The 23,393-nt window shown below is 35.6% G+C and overlaps 1 protein-coding gene across 1 annotated transcript; it reads left to right on the forward strand.

The window, feature by feature from the left end:
• The first annotated feature begins 16,151 nt into the window (after positions 1–16,151).
• On the forward strand, positions 16,152–21,515 carry MAP10 (microtubule associated protein 10). The gene has a single exon (XM_031966913.1). The coding sequence runs from the start codon at positions 16,647–16,649 to the stop codon at positions 19,512–19,514; it is 2,868 nt and encodes a 955-aa protein (XP_031822773.1). The 5' UTR covers positions 16,152–16,646; the 3' UTR covers positions 19,515–21,515.
• Positions 21,516–23,393: the final 1,878 nt, after the last annotated feature.

The raw sequence follows: 23,393 nt of genomic DNA on the forward strand, positions 1-23,393 counted from the left end.
GGAGAGCTTAAGACCCCGAATCCCCCTTCTTTTACAGATTAAAGGGAACAGCTTCAGGGTCCCCCTTAAAGGTTAAAAGTTAAAGGGGACACAATTTACATCAGTATGACACTGAACAAGTAGACCAATTTAAGTAAAATTGTCATTTTTATTATATTAGCTCAGCCTATCCATGAGCAATCAATATTTTTTCAAATGTTTACATCTATTTGTGTAAGAAATGTCATTCCTATTAAACTTCATCTTGTTAACTTGTTTCATTTTTCTAGTGTTTTTTTACTATACAATTCAGTTATATGGCTAGATAGCTTATCCCTCAATTTACTGTAATTTGCAAATTTGGTGTGTTATCTATACCTTCATTTAAATATATTCTTCATTTCTGAGCATCCCTCTTCTCTCACTCTTTCTTCAAACACTAAGCTCAAGAATCTTGATTTTTTGATATCCTAGCAAAGTTCAGAAGTATGTGTGTGAGGAACAACAAGAAGTACATTTTAGTAGCATGGGAAGAAATGTGTAAAAAGTTAACATGGAAATGTAAATTTTTTATTATAAACTTTTATTGGTAGCTTTTGCATATCACTCTTGTAAACATATTCTTTTCTTTGTCCCTATACAATGAGCAATATTTTGTAACAAAGAAATTAAAGGGGAACCTGTTCAGCAAAACTAACCAGTATAAGAACTGGGTTTGACAGTATGTGCAATGCTGCACACCCATAAATGGCAACTCTGCAAGAAAGGAAGTACATTTTCTCGGTTGTTCTCAGGCAAAAATATAAGGTAGTATAAACACAAAACATTTAGCTTTTGTTGTTACTCCTTCTATATACACTGTTGTGGTATATACTGTTTTCCTAATAGTGTTTATTTCAATCTGCTGTAGTTTGTGTAAGTGTGAAAGGAATTTAAGTTTATATAAGTGTGAAAGGAATTTAAATGTCTGAAGAGTCTGCATTTGATCCTGGGATTAATCGTGAGCCACTGAAATTTATAGAGGAGAGGTAGATCATTGATATTTTCAGATATGTGCATAAGGAGTATCACTCTGGCAGCTGTATATGGGATAAACCCTAGAAAGGAGAGATTGAGGCAGAGAAAATAATTAGGAAGCTCCTGCCAAGTCTGATGAGAGGAGATGAGGGCCTGAACTAGGTTGGTGACTGTGTGAAGGGGACACATGGGAGCAATGTTGTAGAGATAGAAAAGACAGGATTTGGAAAATTATCAGAAATGAGGGATAAAAAATAGTTACAAGTTGAAGATGGCCTCAAGAAGTTGACTGGCAGAAAAGGTAAGCTTTATGTGGGAAACAATGAAAAAAGATGGACAGCATGAGGAGGAACGGGGAAATTGCACTCTTGGGAGGGGATAGGTGATGGGACAGAATCAGTAGAAAGAAATCATAAATGGGTATCCAAGAGAGCCTAAGGTTACTGTCTAGGGAGAGCTCCAAATAATCACCTGTCTATGTGACTCCTGAGCAAAGTTTTTTTGAATGTAATGAAAAATAATCACATTGAAAATATGATTCCTCTGCTTCGTTGGGAAATGGCGGGTAGCATAATCACTGTCACAAGTATTTTCAAGGTCTGCCTCGGTCTAACTCTTCATTTTTCCATTCTATGCTATGTCTAATCATGCTGGCTCTGTAGTTGAGCCTATCCCCTCGGGTCTCCTAGAAACAAAGGAAGAAGATAGACATTGAGAGGAGAAGAGGGAAATTTAAGAAAATCTAAACTAAACGAAATTTCTAACCTGGGTTGAATTACAGTTTAATTCAAAAGTTGTTCTCATTAAGGAACAATAATAAGAGTCACAATGCTTGTTCTCGTGCAGCATTATTTACAGAAACTGTTGCTGTGCCAATAGGGATCCAGTGTCTCCTGCTGTCTGACTAGTATTGAACAGTCTTCAGAGAATGCTCACATCTAATGTCTGAAGAAAAAGAAAACCTGCAGAGAAGCACAGCATATCATAAAACTGGAGGGAGTAGAAAGAAAGGAGATTTATCCTATTTCCTTTAATCTACCTACCCATGGTTCTAGGTTTAGTCAACCATAAACATCAGAATCTAAGGGAAATTGGACTCAGTAGGGCCTCTGTAAAAAGGTCTGCAGCCTATACAAGATTTTCCTAGGTTCTATAAATAATATTAAGCTTTTTTGCTGTTTTTTTAAAAGAAATTTTAGAAATGAATGCCTCTGAGCTTCCTTTTCTTTCTATTCCATTCATAATTTAATGTGCACTAGGCTCTTCAAAGTCTACTCTATACCAAAGGTGTCAAACTCAAATAGAAATGAGGACCCTTAAATGGTACCTAGAGATCCCTCTGGATCACATATTGACTTAGAAAACCACATATACATTATTTTTGTCTTATTGTATTTTTATTTATTCTGTTAAATATTTCCCAATTACATTTTAATCTGGTTTGGATGGCACTTGGGAGTATTGTGGGCCTCAAATATGTTTGACATATTAGATTTATCATTTAGATAGCAAATGATAGTGTATTCAATGATTTTTGCTAAGACATACAAAGCATGGCAATCTAAAGAAACAGTTATTTCTTAGAATTTGAAATCTAAGACAAAATAATCACATGAATGTTTGAAAGCACACATCATCTCTAGTCTTAAAAAAATTTAAGTGTACATACCAATATATAAGAAAGCAGTTAATAACATAAAATTGAATCTATAAGAGAGAAATGATGCTATTCTAAAATTAATCTTAATGGACTATAGAAGAAAAAATAAAAAAATAGGAAAGCTTGCTCTGTGGGTTTCACGGGGGTGTGCGGGAAGTGGGAGGCTTTGCAATGCTACGGCTCTTCTCCACTCTAAGTGCTAAAAAGGGTGAAGCAAGATTATAAGAGTGGCAGAATGAATCTGACCCCTGAAGAACTGGGAAGCAATACTCTTTTTGGAAATAAAAGCAGCAAGCTATTTATAAAGATATTTAAAGTTATATTGACTTTAGTTAAGTATAATTGTCTAGAGGAATGGTAGATTCTGTTCTCTAAATAAGCAGATATTTAATAAATCAAAAACAAAAATTTGTGTTTCACCATCCAGATTTCAAAAGATAATTCCCACACCAATAATGAAAATAACAGCTGGCTATGTCTTGGAACAGGCTAAGCATATTATAAGGATTGCCTATTTAAAATAAGACCCATTTAAAGTCTAATTGCATTAAATGAGGCCTGTTTTAAATTAGTAATTAGAGCTATTCAAATTCTGGCTTACAGGCCTGAAAACTAAAAGATCCAAAAAAGTTTGGTTTCACAAATAAAAATAATTCATAATAAAGACAAATAAAAAAATTGAAAATTGAAGCTACAATTAATTGCTTTGGTAGCATTTAGGTGGCTGGTACTCATTTACATTATTTCTTGTTTATAATGACACATACATTACTAATTTATTATAAAAATAACCATTTAGTTTTTATTTAGAGTCCTAGATGGCCATTAACACTATATTAAGAAGATGGAAAAATACATGGATTCTACCATTTAGAAAGTCGGAAACAGAAGGGAAATTAACAGCTAAATCCATATATTACTAACAAAAGAATCAAGAAAGCTATGTTAACAATGATATATATGTAGTTGGGAATTATATTTCACAGGTTCAAATAAATACACAGGTCAAGGTGACTTCACTGTATTAGAGTTAGTGATATATATGATGCTAATGTTATAAAATGTGAACTGTTCAGTTAAGATAAAAGATTCAAACCAGATTTGGTTAGAAAATAAATCAACTGGAGATACTGGAAATCTGAAGGACAATAACCACCTTAGAATTGCTGATGTCACAGAAAATTCAGAAAAATAAAATAATTTATATATGATATTCTAGGAAATCATTCATGAAAATTCTAAAAAGCAAATCAAAATTTATAAATAGAAAAAATATATAGGACTCCAATAAAGCAAAAACTTAAAATTCAACTCTCCTGGCATATTATTCTAAAATATCAGTAATGTAATAACAAGGAAAAATTATTGTAAGTTACAAGATAGATATGACATATCAAAGGGTCTCAGAAAATATTAATATAGATTTCCTCAAAAAGATGATAAATGACCAGAGAAATTAGAACATGATACTCATATAATTAAGATATATAGATCACAAATCAAGAACTGTCTTTCTAGAAAAGCTAAAAATACTCTTTGGAAGTAAGAGATGGATGAAAAAAAATTCTGAGAGAATTTGAATTTTTCTCTTTAATTTAAAGATAATTTAAAGAAATCAATGAGAGAAAAAACATATTTCAAAGCAGAATTAAAGAGAATAAGATAATTTGATAATTTAATAAGATATTTTGCATTTTATTTTTGCATTTTCTTCTATTTTCTTTTTTCATTTTAAAAAAAATTTTTGACCGATTTTTGATATCTCATTGAGTCATTCACTTCCATTTTTGTCCAATTCAAATTTTTAATGAATTGTTTCTTCTAGTTAGCTCTTTAAAATCTCCTTTTGCATTTGATCAATTGTACTTTTAAAGGAGTTGTTTTTGTAAATTGGGGAATGACTCATTAAAGTGTGGTATGTGTTATAATGGAATATTGTTGTTCTATGGAAATGATAAGCAGGATGCTCTGTTAAAAAAAAAATTGAAAAGGAGTTGTTTTGTTCAGTGGATTTTTTTTTTCCATTTCACTAATTCTATTTTTAAGGAGTTGTTTTCTTTTTCCATTTCACCATTTTTTTAAGAAGTTGTTTTCTTCAGCCAATTTCTGTGCTTACTTTTTCAAGCTATTGGTTTTTCCTCAAAAAACTTTTAAAATTCTCCTGCATAGCTCTCATTTCTTTTCCCAATTTTTCTTGTATCTCTCTTTTAAGATTATTTTTGAATTTTATTCCTCTTTAAGATTTTACCTGTAGGCATTTTGCCATTACATGGTCAGGCTTCTTTTATGCTTTTTTGCTCATTTTTAAAAGTTGAGTTCTGCTCCTAGGGCATAGGGGAGCTTCTTTTGTGCGGAGATGGGGCCTCTCACTGACTGACCAAGTCCTGCCTATTTATGCTGGGGTTAAGGAGGCTCACCATTTGCCTTCTATGGTTTCATTGGTGATCTCACAGCAGGTTTGCTGACCCACTGGCCTTCTGAATCAATACAGCAGCTGCTGACCTTTGGCTAAGAGCCTATTACAAGATCCTCTGTTGGGGGCCACCGGCTGCCACCTGAGCTGAGTGTCCTTGTCCAATTGAGGTAGACTTCTCCTAAAGTCCTTTCAAAAAACCTAAAGCTGGAAAATTATTACATTCTGAATGTTTCTGGGTTCTGTCACTCCAAAATCTGTTCAGAGGCTTGATCTAATGTTGATTCTGAAGGAACCTGGGGGAGAGCTCAGGCAATATCCTGGCTTCTCTCTGCCATCTTTGATTTGCTTCCTCCTTTCCCATCCCCCCCACCTCAGATTTATTTCTTTTTATTATTATTATTATAGCTTCTTATTTACAAAACAGGTGCATGGGTAATTTTTCAACATTGACCCTTGCAAAAACTTCTGTTCCAACTTTTCCTCTCCTCCCCCCCCACCTTCTCCCCTAGATGGCAGCTAGTCCAATACATGTTAAATATGTTAAAGTATATGTTAAATCCAATATATGTATACACATTTATAGTCATCTTGCTGCACAAGAAAAATCAGATCTAGAAAGAAAGAAAAAAACCTGAGAAGGAAAATAAAATGCAAGCAAACAATAACAGAAAGAGTGAGAATGCTATGTTGTGGTCCACACTCAGCTCCCACGGTCCTCTCTTTGGGCATAAATGGCTTTCTTCATCACTTCAGATTTCTTAAGGATCATGCTAAAAACCTAAATCACTCTGCCCCAGTTGCTCATTGTTAGGCCACGATCCACTCAGAACTAATTGCTTGTGTTTCGGGGGAGAAACTGCAAGGGTCTTCCCCCAACTTGATTTTTTTTTTTTTGACTAGGTAAAAAAGGCCATTCTTTGTCTTCATTCTTACCTGGCCTTCCTCTAACAGAAGCCACTTAAAAATCTAAAAGTTGTCAGGCATAGAAAAGGTTGCTCTCAGAGAAAATGTAAGTCACTCTAAAATCCAAAAAAAAATAAACTTTGCTTCTAAGTAAGGCTGAGGCTAAATCTCATTAACTTCATTAGAGAGTTATTATTAATCCAAGTTAGAGATCTTCTCCAGAATTAACCATGATTCAGATGAACACCATAGAATATTTAGGTTATTAGCCTTTTAGAGTGGTGATGGAATCTTACAGAATTGGTTAACATTTGAATTACAAAAGAATATGAGGGTGATATAAGACTTCAGAAACTAATTAAAGAACTATTGAGTATGGTCCCATATGTATCATCTATAGTGATAGTATAGAAGACTGGGAAGAAATAAATCTGTGTAGACCACCAAATTTTGAACAATAGGACTAAAATGAATACATATTCCACTTTAAAAGTTCAAAAAAAGAAAAAAACTTAAAGATCCTCAATTAAACATCAAATTTAAAATATTGTGTATAGAAGAATTACATATGTTTAACATATTGGATTTCTTGATGTCTAGGTGGGGAGTGGGGAGAAGGGAGGGAAAAAATTTGGAATACAAGGTTTTGAAAGGAGAAGTAATGAAAATTATCCATATATATGTTTTGAAAATAAAAACCTTTAATAAAAAATTAGTAATATTAAAAATCAAGGAACAAATTAATAAAATTGAAAGTAAGAATACCACTGAACTAATAAATAAAACTAGAAACTGGTTTTATGGGAAAAAAATACATAACCCACTAATTAATTTGATTTTAAAAAGGAAAGAAGAAAATCAAATTACTAACATAAAAAATGAAAGGGGTGAATTTACCACCAATGAAAATTAAGTCAACTATTAGGAGCTATTTTGCCCAATTATATGTTAATTTGACAATCTAAATGAAATGGATTGAAGTCTACAAAAATATGCATTACCCAAATTAACAAAAGAAAAAAAATGCTTAAATAACCCAATTTTAGAAAAAAAAAATTGAACAAGTCATCAATGAATTTCCTAAGAAAAATGCCCAGGACCAAATGGATTCACAAACAAATCCTTCCAAACATTTAAAGAACAATCAATCCAAAAATATATAGACTATTTGGAAAAATAGGTGAAGAAAGAATTTCTTTTATACACAAATATAGTGGTGATACCTAAACCAGGAAAAAGCAAAACTGAAAAAGAAAATTATAGAGCAATTTCCCTAATAAATATTGATACCAAAATGATAAATAAAACACTAGCAATGAGATTACAGGAATATGTCACAATGATCATACACTATGACCAGGTGGGCTTTATACCAGGAATGCAGTTATAGTTCAATATTATCAGCATAACTGACCATATTAATAACAAAACCAACAGAAACATATAAATAACTTAGGAGATGCAAAAAAAAAGCCTATGGCAACATATAGCATCCATTCCTATTAAAAAAAACAAACAAACTTATAAGGATATAGAAATAAATGGGACTTACCTTAATATGATAAGTAATATTTATCTAAAACCATCAGCATTCATTATCTATAAAACTAAGATGAAAATTCTAAAAATTCCCAAATGAAGAATTTTTCCCCCTGAGGCAAATGAGTTTAAATGACTTGCCCAAGATCACACAGCTAGGAAGTGTTAAGTGTCTGAGATCACATTTGAACTCAAGTGCTCTTGCCTTCAGGGCTGATGCTCTATCCAAAGAAATTTTTTAAAGTAAAAAATCCTTATGCAACTCCTATATCTAATCACTTGGGATAAAGTCTGAAAAAGGTCAGAAATCCTCTAGGGACAAAATAAAAATGATTGGCCAATCAAAATCTGTGAAAACTCAAACAATCACAGTCGCTATCTTCTTCCGAGGGCAGGTCATCCAGCTCTACTGCCAGAACGCAGAGCTGGCAGTCCTTCAAAGTGCCCTCAGGCAAAAGAAGCAACTGCTTGTCCCAAGGCATGGCTTTCTAAAGGAAATAAATCTGGGATATGAGCAATATGCATATGAACTCTGGAAAATTATGAAAATAATAGCTGCATTTATTCCCCCAATTGGCTAACCCCTACTTAAAGAATGATGAAAACAATCAATATCTTTTTTTCATTAGGTTTTGGCTTTCCCATTCTTGATACTGCTTTACTGTATTTCAATAATCAAACAAGCTCAGGCTGATAGCCATGCAGTTACTGTTATTTTTAAAACAACAATTTAAATAGCATATAAGTTAGGAAATATTTTTCCAAATGCCAGCTGTTTTGATTGACAACTGAAAAAATTTCTTTTTTACTGTAGTGATAAGAGAAGTGCAGAATGGTGTTGCAGACTGAATTGATGTCTTCAGGGTCTGCTGCTGACCACTTCAGTTACTTTCAAATAGTGATTATTCTCTATATCAAGGCTTCTTAAACTGTGGGTTGGTGTTACATAACTGAATGTGGGGATTATGAAAAGTTTGGCGACCATAAAAGGTTTCTGAACTCAACAACCAAAAATTAATTCAAAATCAAACGTGTAATAAAATGAGGTGTTCCTTGCAGCATTTGCCCATGCTGAACCCAGTGAGTGCAGCTTTAATTCTGACCACACAACATGGGCAAACTGCATTGTGCATGCACAAAAGCTGCCAGAAATAACTTGACTCAGATTTGAGCTGTGGTCGTGTAAAAATTTCTCCACCAAAAAAGGTCATGAGTGAAAAAAGTCCTCCTCTATATCTTTTTCTGTTTTTTGTTTTGCTGAGGCAATTGGGGTTAAGTGACTTGCCTAGAGTCATACAGCTAGGAAGTGTTAAGTGTCTGAGGCTAAATTTGAACTCATGTCCTCCTGACTTCAGGGCTAGCGCTCTATCCACTAGTCTGGCTCTATATTAGCCCCTTTTAATTCATGTCTGGATATTGCCTTACCCTACTAGACTTGGGAACTTCAGCACCTCAGGGCTAATTTCTTCCTTCTTACCTGTGCATACAACTGATCAAATTCATATGGAACTATTACTCCTTTCTGGAAAGATTTAAAGCAGGAATGCTCTATTCCCTAGCGTTCTTAGTCATCCAGACTCTTAATTTGTCTCAGGATGTTAATGTAGACAAAAGACACATGGAAACACTTACATGAAGTAAAAATCAGCAAAAGAAGAATACACATATTAATTTTTTAAACAGTATGTGTTGTATGTATATTTCATTATATGTAAATTCCATGCCCAACCATAATTCCAGACTATCGAAGATGAAGCATAGTACACACTTCCTGACAGTGAGATAAGAGATGCAGAATGCAGAGTGAAACAATTTTTTTCTACCCTGACAATGTTGGAGTTTATGTTTGAATATATGTATATACACATATATTAGTAAATATACTATTGAATATTGTTATATGTGCACATGCATTTATATATGTGTATATATGTATGCATACATACATATATATACTTACATATCTGTGTGTGTATTTACGTATACATGCCTCCTAACAAGGATTACAAAGGAGTACAAGAAAATAAATAATCATTTTGATTTTTTGTCCATGATTTTGATTTAATCAATGTAAGAAGCTTCAAATGAAAAAAACAAACAAACACATATTAGTGCAGATCAACAATTCTTTTATAATCTGTGACCTTACAGAACTAGTGTGTTAGAAACATAATTTGAGCTTCTACCTGGGTGACTTCAAGGCCAGTCTTCTATCAACCACACTATGATGTCTCTCATGTTTATTTATTTTAAAATTATATATGAAAAATTTTATTTTTGTACTTAAAATATATATTGAATTTTAGGGTTTTATTTGTAGGATTTGCAATATTTATTTATCTCTATTATGAATATTGCTTTATACTTTGTTTTCATGAAGTAGAACAAGGAAACTGATATTGAAGGTCAATAATTTTTGGTAGGCTTGAAAATTTCTTGAGCTTCTGTAAAAAATTAAACCTAGATATTATAAAAAGGAGGTATTAGTATTTTTCAGAGTTGGAATCTTGGAACTCCTTTATGGCATACACATATAAATTTAGAACTCTGGAGAATAATTGAGTATTTGTACATATATTCAATTATTCCCATATATTCATATTCATTTATTCCCCAGAGACCTAGACTACTCTTATTTATTCCTGGCTGTGGGAAATAAGAAAACAGAAAGTTTTAAAACTCAAATAAGAGAAAAGTAAAGGCATATTTCTGCATATTTAATATGCAAAAAGTCCTACTGGAAATTCAAGTGTAATATACAGAACTGAACTTTTCCCCCTAAGACTGATTTTACTATTTCTTTTAGTAGAATCATCATTCACATATCTTTGGGTTATATATCTTACTTTCTTCTTGCTTACTACTTGCCATCAATTACCAATCAAGTCTATTTTTGTAATATATCTATCCCTTCATCCCTATTTCTGTTGCCATTATTCTGGAGACCCATCATTCATTTGAATTATTTCAAGTCTCTTAACAGTTTTTTTTACCTGTTTTTCTTTCTTCTAATCTATTCTTCATAATATTAGATTAATCTTTTTTATGAAGAGATCTGATCACATAACCATATTTTTCAAGAGTTTTCTGCCGCTTACTGAGCAAAGTTCAAGCTTCACTGCCTTCTACATTCCATAATCTTCTACTAGTACAGCCACAAAGTGGAAAGAACATAGGATTTGAACTTAGAATACCTGGGTTTAGGCCATCTGAATTCCAAATCTGAGTGTTCTAACACGTAACAGTCATACTTTTCTGAGACAAAGAAAGATTCTTCATCTGCAGACTGACCTTTCTACTACCCTGCAATATCTTTTATTTTCTTTCTTCTTATCTACTAGCTCTTTCCCTGATGCCTATAAGCATGATTGTTTCCCTCTTTAAAAACAAAACAAGCCACTTTAGTTGATCCAACTCTCCCCGGCCAATATTTCTCCTTTCCTTCTTTATGTAACTCCTTGAAAAAAGCTGTCTGACTCAGTGTTTCCACTACATCTACTCTAATTCTCTTAAATCTTTTGCATTCTGGCTTCCAACCTCATTATTCAATTAAAATTGCTCTCTCTAAACATACCAATTATATCTTAATTGCTAAATTTCATGCCCCTTCCTCAATCCCCATCCTTCTTGACCTCTCTGAAGCATTCAACATCATCAATCACCTTTTCTTTCTGGATTTTCTCTTCTCTCTGGGTTTTCATAATACTGCTTTCTCCTAATTTTCCTTCTATCTGATGATCATTCCTATTTAGCCTCATTTACTGCTTGTTCTTAATTCATGTCATACTCACCAACTCAGATTTGTTCTCTGTCCTTTTCTATTTTTCCCTTTGTTTCACGTAGTAATCTTGTCATTTTAGGGGTTCAACTATCATCTCTAAGCAGATGATTTTTAGATTTCTATATTCAACTCTAATCCTGAGCTCCAGTCCCACATCCCTATTTTGCTAGGAACAAAAGTCAAGATTTCTTGTTACTTTTTTTTTAGACTTTGCTGTTCTCCTTTTAAAAAAAAAAATTGAGAGGCAGCTAGGTAGTGCAGTGGATAGAGCACCGGCCCTTAAATCAGGAGGACCTGAGTTCAAAAATGACCTCAGACACTTAATACTTCCTACTTGTGTGACCTTGGGCAAAGTCACTTAACCCCAATTGCCTCAGGAAAAAAAAAATTAAGAGAGTTGCCTTCACAAATGCTGCTACACTTGTGTAGGCTTTCAAAGACTACTGATGATCATGACTTGAAGTCAGCAAGGGTGAAGAAGTGCTCTTTTATTTCGCTCTTCCTTATCTTGGACAACAACTTTCTATTGTGATTTTTATTCTTTCCTTTATAATCCAAATATGTGTTCCTTTGGTAGAGGAAACAGGAGCAAAATTAATTGATAGCTTTGTTTTCTCTCAGTCATCCAGTTATCATTCCATCCGCTTTTATCCCAAGCAGTAGTCACACCCCTTTCTTTTAGCATCTTTTCCTCAGTATAATTTTAAATAAATAAATTACCCACTTTTGTTGTCTTTGGCTAAGTATGCCAGTAGAAGTTTAAGCCATAGGAAGTTACTTTTCTCTCAACCCTACAAATCTAATTTGTTAGAATGGAGGATGTATATCATACCATTCTCACCTTTTTATCAACATTCAAAAATGAAATAGTCATTTGTCTCCAAATTACCATTATTTCTACTTTGTCCCTTGATGCAAATCAGTTCTATAAAAACAATCGTTACAGGTTGTTTCCTCAACTTTTTGAAAGATAACCTTCAAATATCTACTATGATCCCATCTCATTTATGGCTTTGGTCCAATTTTTCATCTCTAGAACCTACCATAACATTTTGCATGTATCACTGAATATCTCAATACAGCTTTGATTCTCTTGGTATGGCAATACCCACTAGGAATGCAAACTGCAATATATGAAGGCAAGTCTTTGAGTGTTGCTTCAGGTGTAAGAAGTTAAATAGACCCTGTGTCCAAAGTAACAGGTAGTAAGCATGAGGTCCAATTTAACCCTATCTTTCTCACTTTAAGTCCAATACTTTATTCTGAGACAGACCACATGAAAAAAAAAAATCCATTTAAAGTTGTTTCTGTTGTGTTTGAAAGATATCTAGGACCACAGACTTTATGTACTTATTTATATAATGAACTTTATATAAGAATATCAAACTCTACCTCACCCTACCTGCAGACCCTAGACTAGAGGTTAAATGTCTATCTCAATTCACTACTACAAAAGCTTAAGATTTTTTATTTTTACAACAAATAGAGCAATATCTTGTGCTTCACTTCCTATATTAAGTCTAAAACACAGATCCTAAAACCGTATTTATTTTTCTGTGAATGGTGATGGATCTTCTCCATCTGTCTTATTTATTGTCCAAAGACAGCTAGCTAGTGTTAGATATGCATAACACTGATCTATAATAGGTTCATAAATACTCATTACCTGAAAGTGAAAGTAATTGGCCTACCCTTGATTAAATATCTGATACTGAATTTCATTACCCATTGTATTCTAATCAACTGAGCTAAACAGCCTGAAAAACAAACATGTTAATTCATGTGAAAGCACTTTACTACTTTTATTAATAGGAAAATTCCATAATAATCGTGGCAGTGGTATCTTGGTGTAGGCCAAGAAGTATAAAATACATAATACATAAAGCTTTTATATCTTATGAGAAGCACTAAAAAGGAAGCATAGTTTTTGAAACCTTTTTTTTTTTTATTTAATAGCCTTTTATTTGGGTAACTTTACAGCATTAACAATTGCCAAATCTCTTATTCCAATTTTTCACCTCTTACCCCCCACCCCCTCCCCCAGATGGCAGGATAACCAGTAGATGTTAAATATATTAAAATATAAATTAGATACACAATAAGTATACATGACCAAACCGTTATTTTGCTGTACAAAAAGAATCAGACTCTGAAATATTGTACAATTAGCTTGTGAAGGAAAGCAAAAATCCAGGTGGGCAAAAATATAGGGATTGGGAATTCAATGTAATGGTTTTTAGTCATCTCCCAGAGTTCTTTCTCTGGGCGTAGCTGGTTCAGTTCATTACTGCTCCACTGGAAATGATTTGGTTGATCTCATTGCTGAGGATGGCCAGGTCCATCAGAATTGGTTGTTCTGATGTACTGTTGTTCTAACTGTATTGTTGTTGAAGTATATAATGATCTCCTGGTCCTGCTCATTTCACTCAGCATCAGTTCGTGTAAGTCTCTCCAGGCCTTTCTGAAATCATCCTGTTGGTCATTTCTTACAGAACAATAATATTCCATAATATTCATATACCACAATTTATTCAGCCATTCTCCAACTGATGGACATCCATTCAGTTTCCAGTTTCTAGCCACTACAAAGAGATCTGCCACAAACATTCGTGCACATACAGGTCCCTTTCCCTTCTTTATAATCTCTTTGGGATATAAGCCCAGTAGTAACACTGCTGGATCAAAGGGTATGCACAGTTTGATAACTTTTTGAGCATAGTTCCAAACTACTCTCCAGAACGGTTGGATTCGTTCACAGCTCCACCAACAATGTATCAATGTCCCAGTTTTCCTACATCCCCTCCAACAATCATCATTATTTTTTCCTGTCATCTTAGCCAATCTGACAGGTGTGTAGTGGTATCTTAGAGTTGTCTTAATTTGCATTTCTGTGATTAATAATGACTTGGAGCATCTTTTCATATGACTAGAAATAGTTTCAATTTCTTTATCTGAGAATTGTCTGTTCATATCCTTTGACCATTTTTCAATTGGAGAATGGCTTAATTTTTTATAAATTAGAGTTCATTCTCTATATATTTTGGAAATGAGGCCTTTATCAGAACCTTTGACTGTCAAAATATTTTCCCAGTTTATTGCTTCCCTTCTAATCTTGTTTGCATTAGTTTTGTTTGTACAAAAAACTTTTCAGTTTGGTATAGTCAAAATTTTCTATTTTGTGATCAGTAACGATCTCTAGTTCTGCTTTGGTCATAAAGTCCTTCCCCTTCCACAGGTCTGAGAGGTAAACTATCCTGTGTTCCTCTAATTTATTAATAATTTCATTCTTTATGCCTAGGTCATGAACCCATTTTGACCTTATCTTGGTGTACGGTGTTAAGTGGGGATCAATGCCTAGTTTCCGCCATATTAGTTTCCAATTTTCCCAGCAATTTTTGTCAAACAGTAAGTTCTTATCCCAAAAGCTGGGGTCTTTGGGTTTGTCAAAGACTAGGTTGCTATAGCTGTTGACTGTTTTGTCCCTTGAACCTAACCTATTCCACTGATCAACTAATCTATTCCTTAGCCAATACCAAATAGTTTTGGTAACTGCTGCTCTATAATATAATTTTAGATCTGGTACAGCTAAGCCACCATCATTTGATTTTTTTTTTCATTAATTCCCTTGAAATTCTTGACCTTTTGTTTTTTCATATGAATTGTGTTGTTATTTTTTCTAGGTCATTTAAATAGTTTTTTGGGAGTCTGATTGGTATAGCGCTAAATAAATAGATTAGTTTAGGTAATATTGTCATCTTTATTATATGTGCTTACCCTACCCAAGAGCATTTAATATTTTTCCAATTGGTTAGATCAGACTTAATTTGTGTGAAAAGTGGTCTGTAATTTTGCTCATAAAGTTTCTGATTTTCCCTTGGCAGATAGATTCCTAAATATTTTATATTATCAGTAGTTACTCTAAATGGAATTTCTCTTTGTAACTCTGACTGTTGGATTTTGTTAGTGATATATAAGAATGCTGATGACTTATGTGGGTTTATTTTATAACCAGCAACTTTGCTAAAGGTGTGGATTATTTCTCATAACTTTTTAGCAGAATCTCTGGGGTTCTCCAAGTATACCATCATATCCTCGGCAAAGAGTGATAATTTGGTTTCCTCAAGTTTTTGAAACTTTTAAAAAAAATACCTAATGCCTCTCCCAAAATAAACACATTCAACCAAAATAAACTCTATTATGTATTCTGATATATACATATAAACTTGTTAAGCAACTATTAAGATGCTTGGGAGCTTCTATTCTCCTTAAAGGAGGAACTGTTAACATGTATATAAATGCCCGTTACAAAGTAATTTGATTAGAGAAAGAGCACTAAATATCTGGGGGAAGATTCAGAACTTTCCATATTTTGTATCTGCTATGTGCAAGAACGGCATTATGCAGAATTATGGAAGATGTGTTATTTAATCAGAATAAGTGGAGTCTCTCTAATGAAGTGTTCTTGTTTCTCAAGCTCAGAGGAAAGAGCACAGATTTAGAGCTTTTTGTGAGGATCTAAGCCTGCTTACATTTGTAAAAAGAGATATTTAAAACCTCGCGGCATTACAGAAACTTTGTAAATTAACACTTTTCCCAATTGGCTCTCAACAGTAGCTTTTAGAGGATTTGACCTGCTGCACTCAAAATGTCTTTAAAAGTTTGTAATTTTAAAATTGCCTTTCTCGGTCACTTTAACCCCCAAATCCCGCAGTGACTGAAGGGAGCAGGTACTCGGAAATGGGTTCTGGTTCAAGCCTCCACTTTCACTCCCTACAAAGTCGCCAATAAAACCTGATCCCTCCCCGTTCCGCCCCGCCCCCGCCCCGTTCCGCTCCGCCCCCTCCCCGCCCCTTTCCGCCCCGCCCCGGCCCCGCTCCGTAACTTCGCAGACGGAGCAGGACAGACTAGGCCGCGTGTAGGTTTAGAGCAGGAAAGGACCGCAGACCATGGAGCCCGGTTCCCTGATTTTGCAGCTGAGGGAACAGACCCGGGCAGAGTAAGAAAGCTGCCTAAGTCACATAGGCGGTGACAGAGGCGGGGTTTGCACGCACCGGCTCTTCCAAGGCAGGTAGATCCGGGTCACGTTCCGCCAAAACGCTAGAGAAATCACTAAGGCAGGACGCGGCTTTCAAAGGAAAAAGTACGGCCGGGGCCCTTCCCGCCACTCTCGCGAGAAGTTAAGCACCCACGGATGCCCGCCCCGCCCCCGCTTGGGCTCACTCGTCTCCTCTCGGTCTTTCTGTGCATTTCATGCCCAGCGTTGCCTTTCCGAGACTCTCGCGAGATCCTGTAGTTAGCGAGTTCCGCTTCCCCTTCCGCCCGGAGGCGTCGCAATCTCTCGGGGCAACGCGATGGCGACGGTGAGTGAGGCTGCTTTGGAGCGGCTCTTCTCCTTGGAGCTGCTGGTGGATTGGGTGCATCTGGAAGCGCGGCTCCTGCCGCTGCCGCCGCCGCCGGAGGACGAGGAGGAGGAGGCCGGGCCGCCCCCGCCCGGCTCCCTCCGCCTGGCCGTGGCCTTCCGCCTGCTGGACTTCCCCACGTTGCTGGTGTATCCTCCGGGGGGCCCCGCCGCTCCTTCCCGCCAGCGCCGGCCGGGCCTGTTCCCCTTCGGCCGCGGCAAGTCCTGCCTCTTCCGCTTGGGTGCGGCCGTCCTGCAGCGTCTGCTGACCGTCTCCCCGCTCTACGCGCTGCTCCTGACGGTGCCCCCCGGCAGCCCGACGCCGGCCCCGAAGCTCTTGGGCAGCTGTAGCGTTTCCCTGGCTCCCGCCGCGCGCGCGCTCATCCGGGAGGGGAAGCGGCTCACGGGCGCGGGACCCTCGCAGGGCCACCGAGGTCTTTACGTGCTGAGAGATCTGATGGGGGAACGGGTCGGGCAGATGTACCTGGGCTACCGCTTGACCGACTTGGGAAGCACTTTGCTGGGCCATGTCCCCCCAAAGATGCCCGGGGCCCCCCCGGGGGAGGAGATGCCTGCTGGGGCTGGGGGGAGTGAGGCGGAGGCGATAAGGACTAAGGAGAGGAGCCCTCCAGCTCCAGAGGAAAAGCGGCCGATCACTCCACCACTGGAAAGCTTTGCTCAAGTGGATCCAGAGGATTTGGAAGATTTAAAAGAACCAGAGCAGCGGGAAGAAGTGATCGAGTTAGTTACCTACGATAAAACTCGGCCAAAGCAACAGGAATATGTGATTAAGACAGTTAAAGCAAAAGAACCAGAGCAGCAGGAAGAAGTGATGGAGTTAGTTACCTACGATAAAACTCAGCCAAAGCAACAGGAATATGTGATTAAGACAGTTAAAACTCCCAGCAAATACGATAGGAGTGATATAGATACCGAGTTGACAGACTCTTCCCAGTCAGAGGTTAGAGAAAGCGTTAGTACAAAAAATCAGGAAGTCACAGAGTTAGAATTTGAAACAAATATAATTTGTCCACCACCTCTCTATTATTCTCATCTGGAACCAAAAAAGGTGCCACCAGCTAAAGGCAAATTCATAACTGTACCTCAAATTGATGTGCCCAGGGAATCTAATAATGTGGTTCAGGAAGAAAAGGTTCCCTGTCCCTTGGTAAAGAACCATGATGTCCCATCAGATCAGAGTCAGGCTGCCATGACCCAATCTCAGCCTATCCAAAATGGACTTTTTGACCAAGATAAACTTGATGCAATAAGGCATCTACCTCTACTAAATGCTTTATTGGTTGAGTTATCTTTATTATATAACCAGCCACTTGCAGCTGCTGCTAGTGTACATCCTCACTTAGCCTGGTTATACAGGACTGAGGATGGGAAAGCCCCAGAACCTCCTGACAATGCTCCTTGTAGAACTGAGGAAGTGGGAGACAAGTTTTTACCCAAGAAAAAAGAAGAGGGCCTAAGTCCTCCACTATTAAGGAACCAGGTTGGACACAACCTCAGAAAAGATGTATGTTTTGAAAAAAGCAGGAGCAGCCAAAAAAAAATGGTTCCAAGGAGAAAGTTGTTTTATGGCCTTACAAATACACTCAAACTCCGTTTAAAGCAAACAAACCCAAACATGTTAATACTACATGAAAAAAGAGAACAGTATAGAAAAATGCAAACAGAAATGCCAGATACAGAAAAGCTTAATACTTTACCATCTAAAGGAAAAAGCTTTACAGAGAAGCATGGGAAGCCACATACACTGCCCAGCAATCAGTGTTTGGCTTCAGATGTTCTTTTTCCTGAAAACATTAAAACTTTAGAGCAAAATGGGGTGGAATCTGAAGGCCAGAGCCCTGCAAAAGAAACTCACGTTACTAGAACTGAGAAAGAGAGAAATGTTGAAATCAAAGCAAATAAGAACTCTCGTATAAAATTGGCCAAGGTGATAAAGCCCATTTTACCAGAAAATGTCACTCCAACAAATGTTTCAGAAAAAGTTAAGAAAGAATTAAAAGTCAATCTTCTAGATATTGATGCAGAGAATGCCAGAATAGATGATATTGTTACAGATTTTAGTAATGGAGCAAATGAAACTGTGGGTTATAATTTTCATCCACCTAATTCAAATGATAGTAAACCAAGAAAAAATAGTCATTCTGAAAGCATTCCAGAAATGAAGTATTCTGATGACTTTACTAGTCCGTACTATTCTGAAGATTTTTCCAGTACTGATGATACTTTTGGAAATTCTAGACTTCATGATAGTAATCCTGAACTGGAAGCAGATAACCTCAGTTATTCTTTTTTAAATACTAATTGTAAGTCTAGTGAATCTAGAATGTCTAGAAAAAGTCTTAAAAGTGAAATGAATTCTGTTCTTACCCCACCTTTTTCAGTTGGCTCACCAGTACATTCGTATAAAAAATCTCATCTTTCAAAGTCTGAGGGCAAAAGTCTAGTAGATGTAAATAGTAGCTCCAGCAATGACCTTTCCTCATATTGGAGTGAAGGGAAGGAAAAAAAGAATGACCAAAATGACATTCATAATAAAGAAATGAGGAATAATAAAGTCATCCATAATATACTTAACTCAAAAACTGGCCAAAAATCTTTAGAAAAAAGTCAGTCATTAAGGACATCTCAAGTGAGTTCTTATTTGCCATCTAATTTATCTGAACTAGAACTTACTCCTCAGGGTAGCATTGCTTCAGATGAGCTTGAAGAAAATGATGAACTTGGCTCACTAGATATTTGCGAACAATACAAGGACATCTGTGAGTTAGTAATAAATAAGCTTCCTGGGTATACAGTGTAAGATTGGGGTTTTTCATATTTAACTTTTTAGAAATATATATAGTTAAATTTATAAATTATAAATTTTTATAAATTTACATTGCTTATTTTTATACATAAATGATGTGAATGCATTTACTATGGAAATGCAAAATAAAATTTTCCTCATGTGCCATGCTTTTTTTACTGTTCAAAATCAGTATAACTCTAGAAGCATTTTGCAGTAGGTGATGAAACTATTATAAATGCCTTATAGTTTTCTGTTTTGTTCTGATAAAGGTACAAATGCTTTAGAAATTGGTTCTGATAGACAATCAAAGAAATTGGGGGAAAAAAAGCAATGCTTAGGCAGCTAGGGAGTCCTGTGGGGTTTGATTTTAAATTGTTAGAGGAATTTTTTATTATATATTCATTAATGTGTTCAAGTTGCTGTTCACATCACTGTGAATGACACAAAGCCAGATGTCCCTAATTCCAAGCAGCTTGTGTTCCAGTAGATGCCATTACAATTTATATAGAACACAGGTTTTAGGAAAAGGAGTAAAGAGTAAGATGCTCTTGCTCCAAATGAAAGATAAAGCCACTAAGAAACCTGAGAAAAAGCAACAGGTGTTAGTGTTATTAATATAAAAATCCACAAATGATTATAATTTTATATTTTTGTGTCATTGGTGGAGGACAACAAAGCAAGGAACAATTCTGAATGAGGTGCCATTTAAGAGGAGAGAGGATAAAATAAATCATAGCTCTGAAGGTTTTAGAGACAGACTGTTATTAAATCCAGATACATGAATGAGAATGTGGCCATGAATCAGATATAACATAAAAAATTAGAATTTCTTAAGCTATGAAGGAAAAAGATGAATGTTGAAGTTTTAAAAATTACTAAAACAAGATCATGAATTACAATTTTATGACTAAATTTTGCAACATAGTTGTATCATTTTAAGTAGAGAAGAATGAACATTTAGCAGTTTTGATGAACAATTCTAGTACTGATTCTACACAAAGTTGGACTCAGAGGCTCCAAGTGTAAGCCCTATCTCTGGTATTTCTTGCATGACTGGGTAAGTCATAGGTTTGGAGATTTAAAACTAGAAAGGGGACTTTGGGCATCAGTGTAGTCCCATGATTTTATTCATGAGGAAATGGAGACACTGAGAGGTTAAGCAAATTGCCCAATGATAAATATGTACTAGTGATAGAATTGAGATTTGAACTTGGTGCTATTAATTACAAAAGGAATATTAATTATAAAAGTGTTATATGTGTATAAGGGGGAAAGGTTGACTGGACTGATAGCAGGTTGCTCCAATTACTGATAAAATCCAACTAAATCTCAGTAGTGCTGGCTTAAAAATCTTAAGTAACAAATTTCCTAAGTGTCCATGCCTATATAGTTAGTGGAGTGAAATCAAGCATTTATTCTAATTTCCTTTCCTCATAATAAGAAAAGGAAGTGTTCATTTCTCTCAACTTTTAGTCCTGCTCCCAATAATTTCCTTTCTCTTATCTTAATGTTGTTTACAAAAAAATGACTTTGGAATATTTCTATTTGAATCCATACTCTATTATCTAATTATGTGACCTTGGACGGATAAGTCACTTAACCTCTGTGGGTTATATAGTATCATCTGAAAAATGAAGCAGTTGCACTGCATGAGGTCCCATAAAGATACTCTAACTTAATGTTCCCATTTTATATGGAAGGTAAGTATTAAGGGCTGTTGTCTCCAAATAACAATTTAGCAGGGAAAGCCAAACCAAAATAATTAGTGAATAATATAGAATGCAGACTAAGTAATAGTGTGTACAGAACATGTTCTGTAGTAGTTTATCAGAACTGGGAAGTGGGTAAGGAAGATATTTTAGGGAAGAGCATAATGTGAACTTTGTCTTAAAAATGGGTAGGAATTGCCTATCTAGTCATGTGATAGAACTGTAATAGTGAGTTAATGAGAATGTTGATTAGGGTATGCTTGTTATCAATGGGGAGAGGTAGACTTAAAAAAAAAAAAAAAAACAGACCAAATCCAGTAGCTCCAGAGTGTAGGAAGTATTGCTCTCATTGACTGCCTCTCTCCACAGAATACCTTTTAATTCACCTATGGAATTATTTTCCAAGCTTTAATTCAACACAGCAAATTGGTTGGTAGCCCTTGGTGTGATCTTCTTGGCACTTGACACCATTTTCTCCCTACTGTTATATGGAGAGATTTTTTGGATAAACAATAGTTCATACTAGTTGTTCATTATGTTTTGCTTTGCATTTTGTCTTTGATGCTTCTCACTTCTATTACCTTCCTGCTACCAGTTATAAGCACAAGGTTATGTACTTGTGACTTGAGGAAATGGAAAGTTACTAAAAGTTGTTGACTAGAGTAATAGCCAAAAGTGGTAATGAAGAACAATTTGATCATGATAAAATAGTGTTTGAGAAAAAGAAATTTTACTGATAAAATAACCGATTTTAACATATACTTGCTCTTTATTTTCTGGTAAAAATAGTATTATTCTCATAAAATAATAATTATAGAAATACACAAATATAATTCAGTTCAAATTTAAGTTCCTACTATGTTTAATAAGTGACATTAAAATTAGTTCAAGTAGCCTAACATATTTCTCCCTTAAATTTTTTTCAAAAAGGTATTCTGAATTTTACAAAGTACAGAATAGAATGACTTCATGTACAAACTGGCAATAATATATGAAACCATAGAATTGTGCTTTATTTAAAATATATAATAAAGGCAATGTTAATTTCAAAGCTAAAATATTCATGTTTCTGAATTTTGGGGGGGCTCTTATTCAGTTTTAGAAATGCTTCAGTCTTTTTTATTATGGGGTGGGAAAAAGGAAACAATAATCTTACTGGCCCTCTCCCACCTAACTACTATACAAAATAGGACAGGAAAAAACAAAAACAAAACAACCCTCCTAAGTAGAGACAAGCAAAAGAAATCTCAAATATTGGCAGTGTTCAGAAATGTATCTTGTTCTGCACTTTGAAACCATGACCTGTCAGATCATCATTAATTTTTTAGAAATTGGTCATTTCATTGAGCCAAATGTATTTCAGAAATGTTTTTTTTCTTTGCAATTTTTTAAAGTTTCCACTTCACTATATATATGTATTAACAGCATTGTCTGCCAGTATCATTTAGAGAGTACAGGTAACCAATGATCTTTCTGTCTTGTCCTCCTCGATCCCCTTGTTCTTTGGAGATCTAAACAGCAATACTACATTACTATAATGAGCTCATTTTAAAATTGGGCCAATAAAACTTCAGGTCTACCACATTCCCCCCCTTGTTGTTTTAGGGAATTCAATTTAACAGAAAAATTAGGCATACAATTACAGTTACTCAGAACCCTCAATTAGGAAAAAAACCCAAAAAACTAAAGTTTAGTGAGGGTTTTGGTTCTTTAACCCCTGATATCTTTGTAGCTTTGGCAAATTTTATTTTATCAGAAACCAGCAAAAAATGGCTATTAATAGGTATTGGGAGAAGTCAGAAAAAGAATAAATCTTTGCTTGTAACTGTGAAGATGGAGTTAGCACCCTGGATGCCTTAGAATCAGCTAGAGTCAGGATAAGCAAAAGTCCTCGGTCTTTATTCTTGGTCTTTAGGAGTAGAAGTGAATGGGATGGATGCAGGATCTCCATGACCTTCTTTCTCTTCGTCTACCACCAAAGTGACTCTGGCTTCTTACTCTACCCCCTAATCCTTCCCACAATTCTCTGTATACACCAAAAGATCGAACCAGCACAGAATAGTGGGAAGGACCATTTTCCAAGCATATGCTAATAGAGTATTGTCCAATCGGTAATTAGCCTTAAGTGCTCGGTTGTCTGACCTCAGTGCATCAACAAAAAGTTTCAGCCCTTTATATCTCC

Source organism: Sarcophilus harrisii, chromosome 4 (genome assembly GCF_902635505.1).
Source record: "Sarcophilus harrisii chromosome 4, mSarHar1.11, whole genome shotgun sequence".
Lineage (NCBI taxonomy): Eukaryota > Metazoa > Chordata > Mammalia > Dasyuromorphia > Dasyuridae > Sarcophilus > Sarcophilus harrisii.

Coding starts and splice junctions, on each gene's coding strand:
- MAP10 (XM_031966913.1), top strand. CDS start 16,647: ATGGCGACGGTGAGTGAGGCTGCTTTGGAGCGGCTCTTCTCCTTGGAG.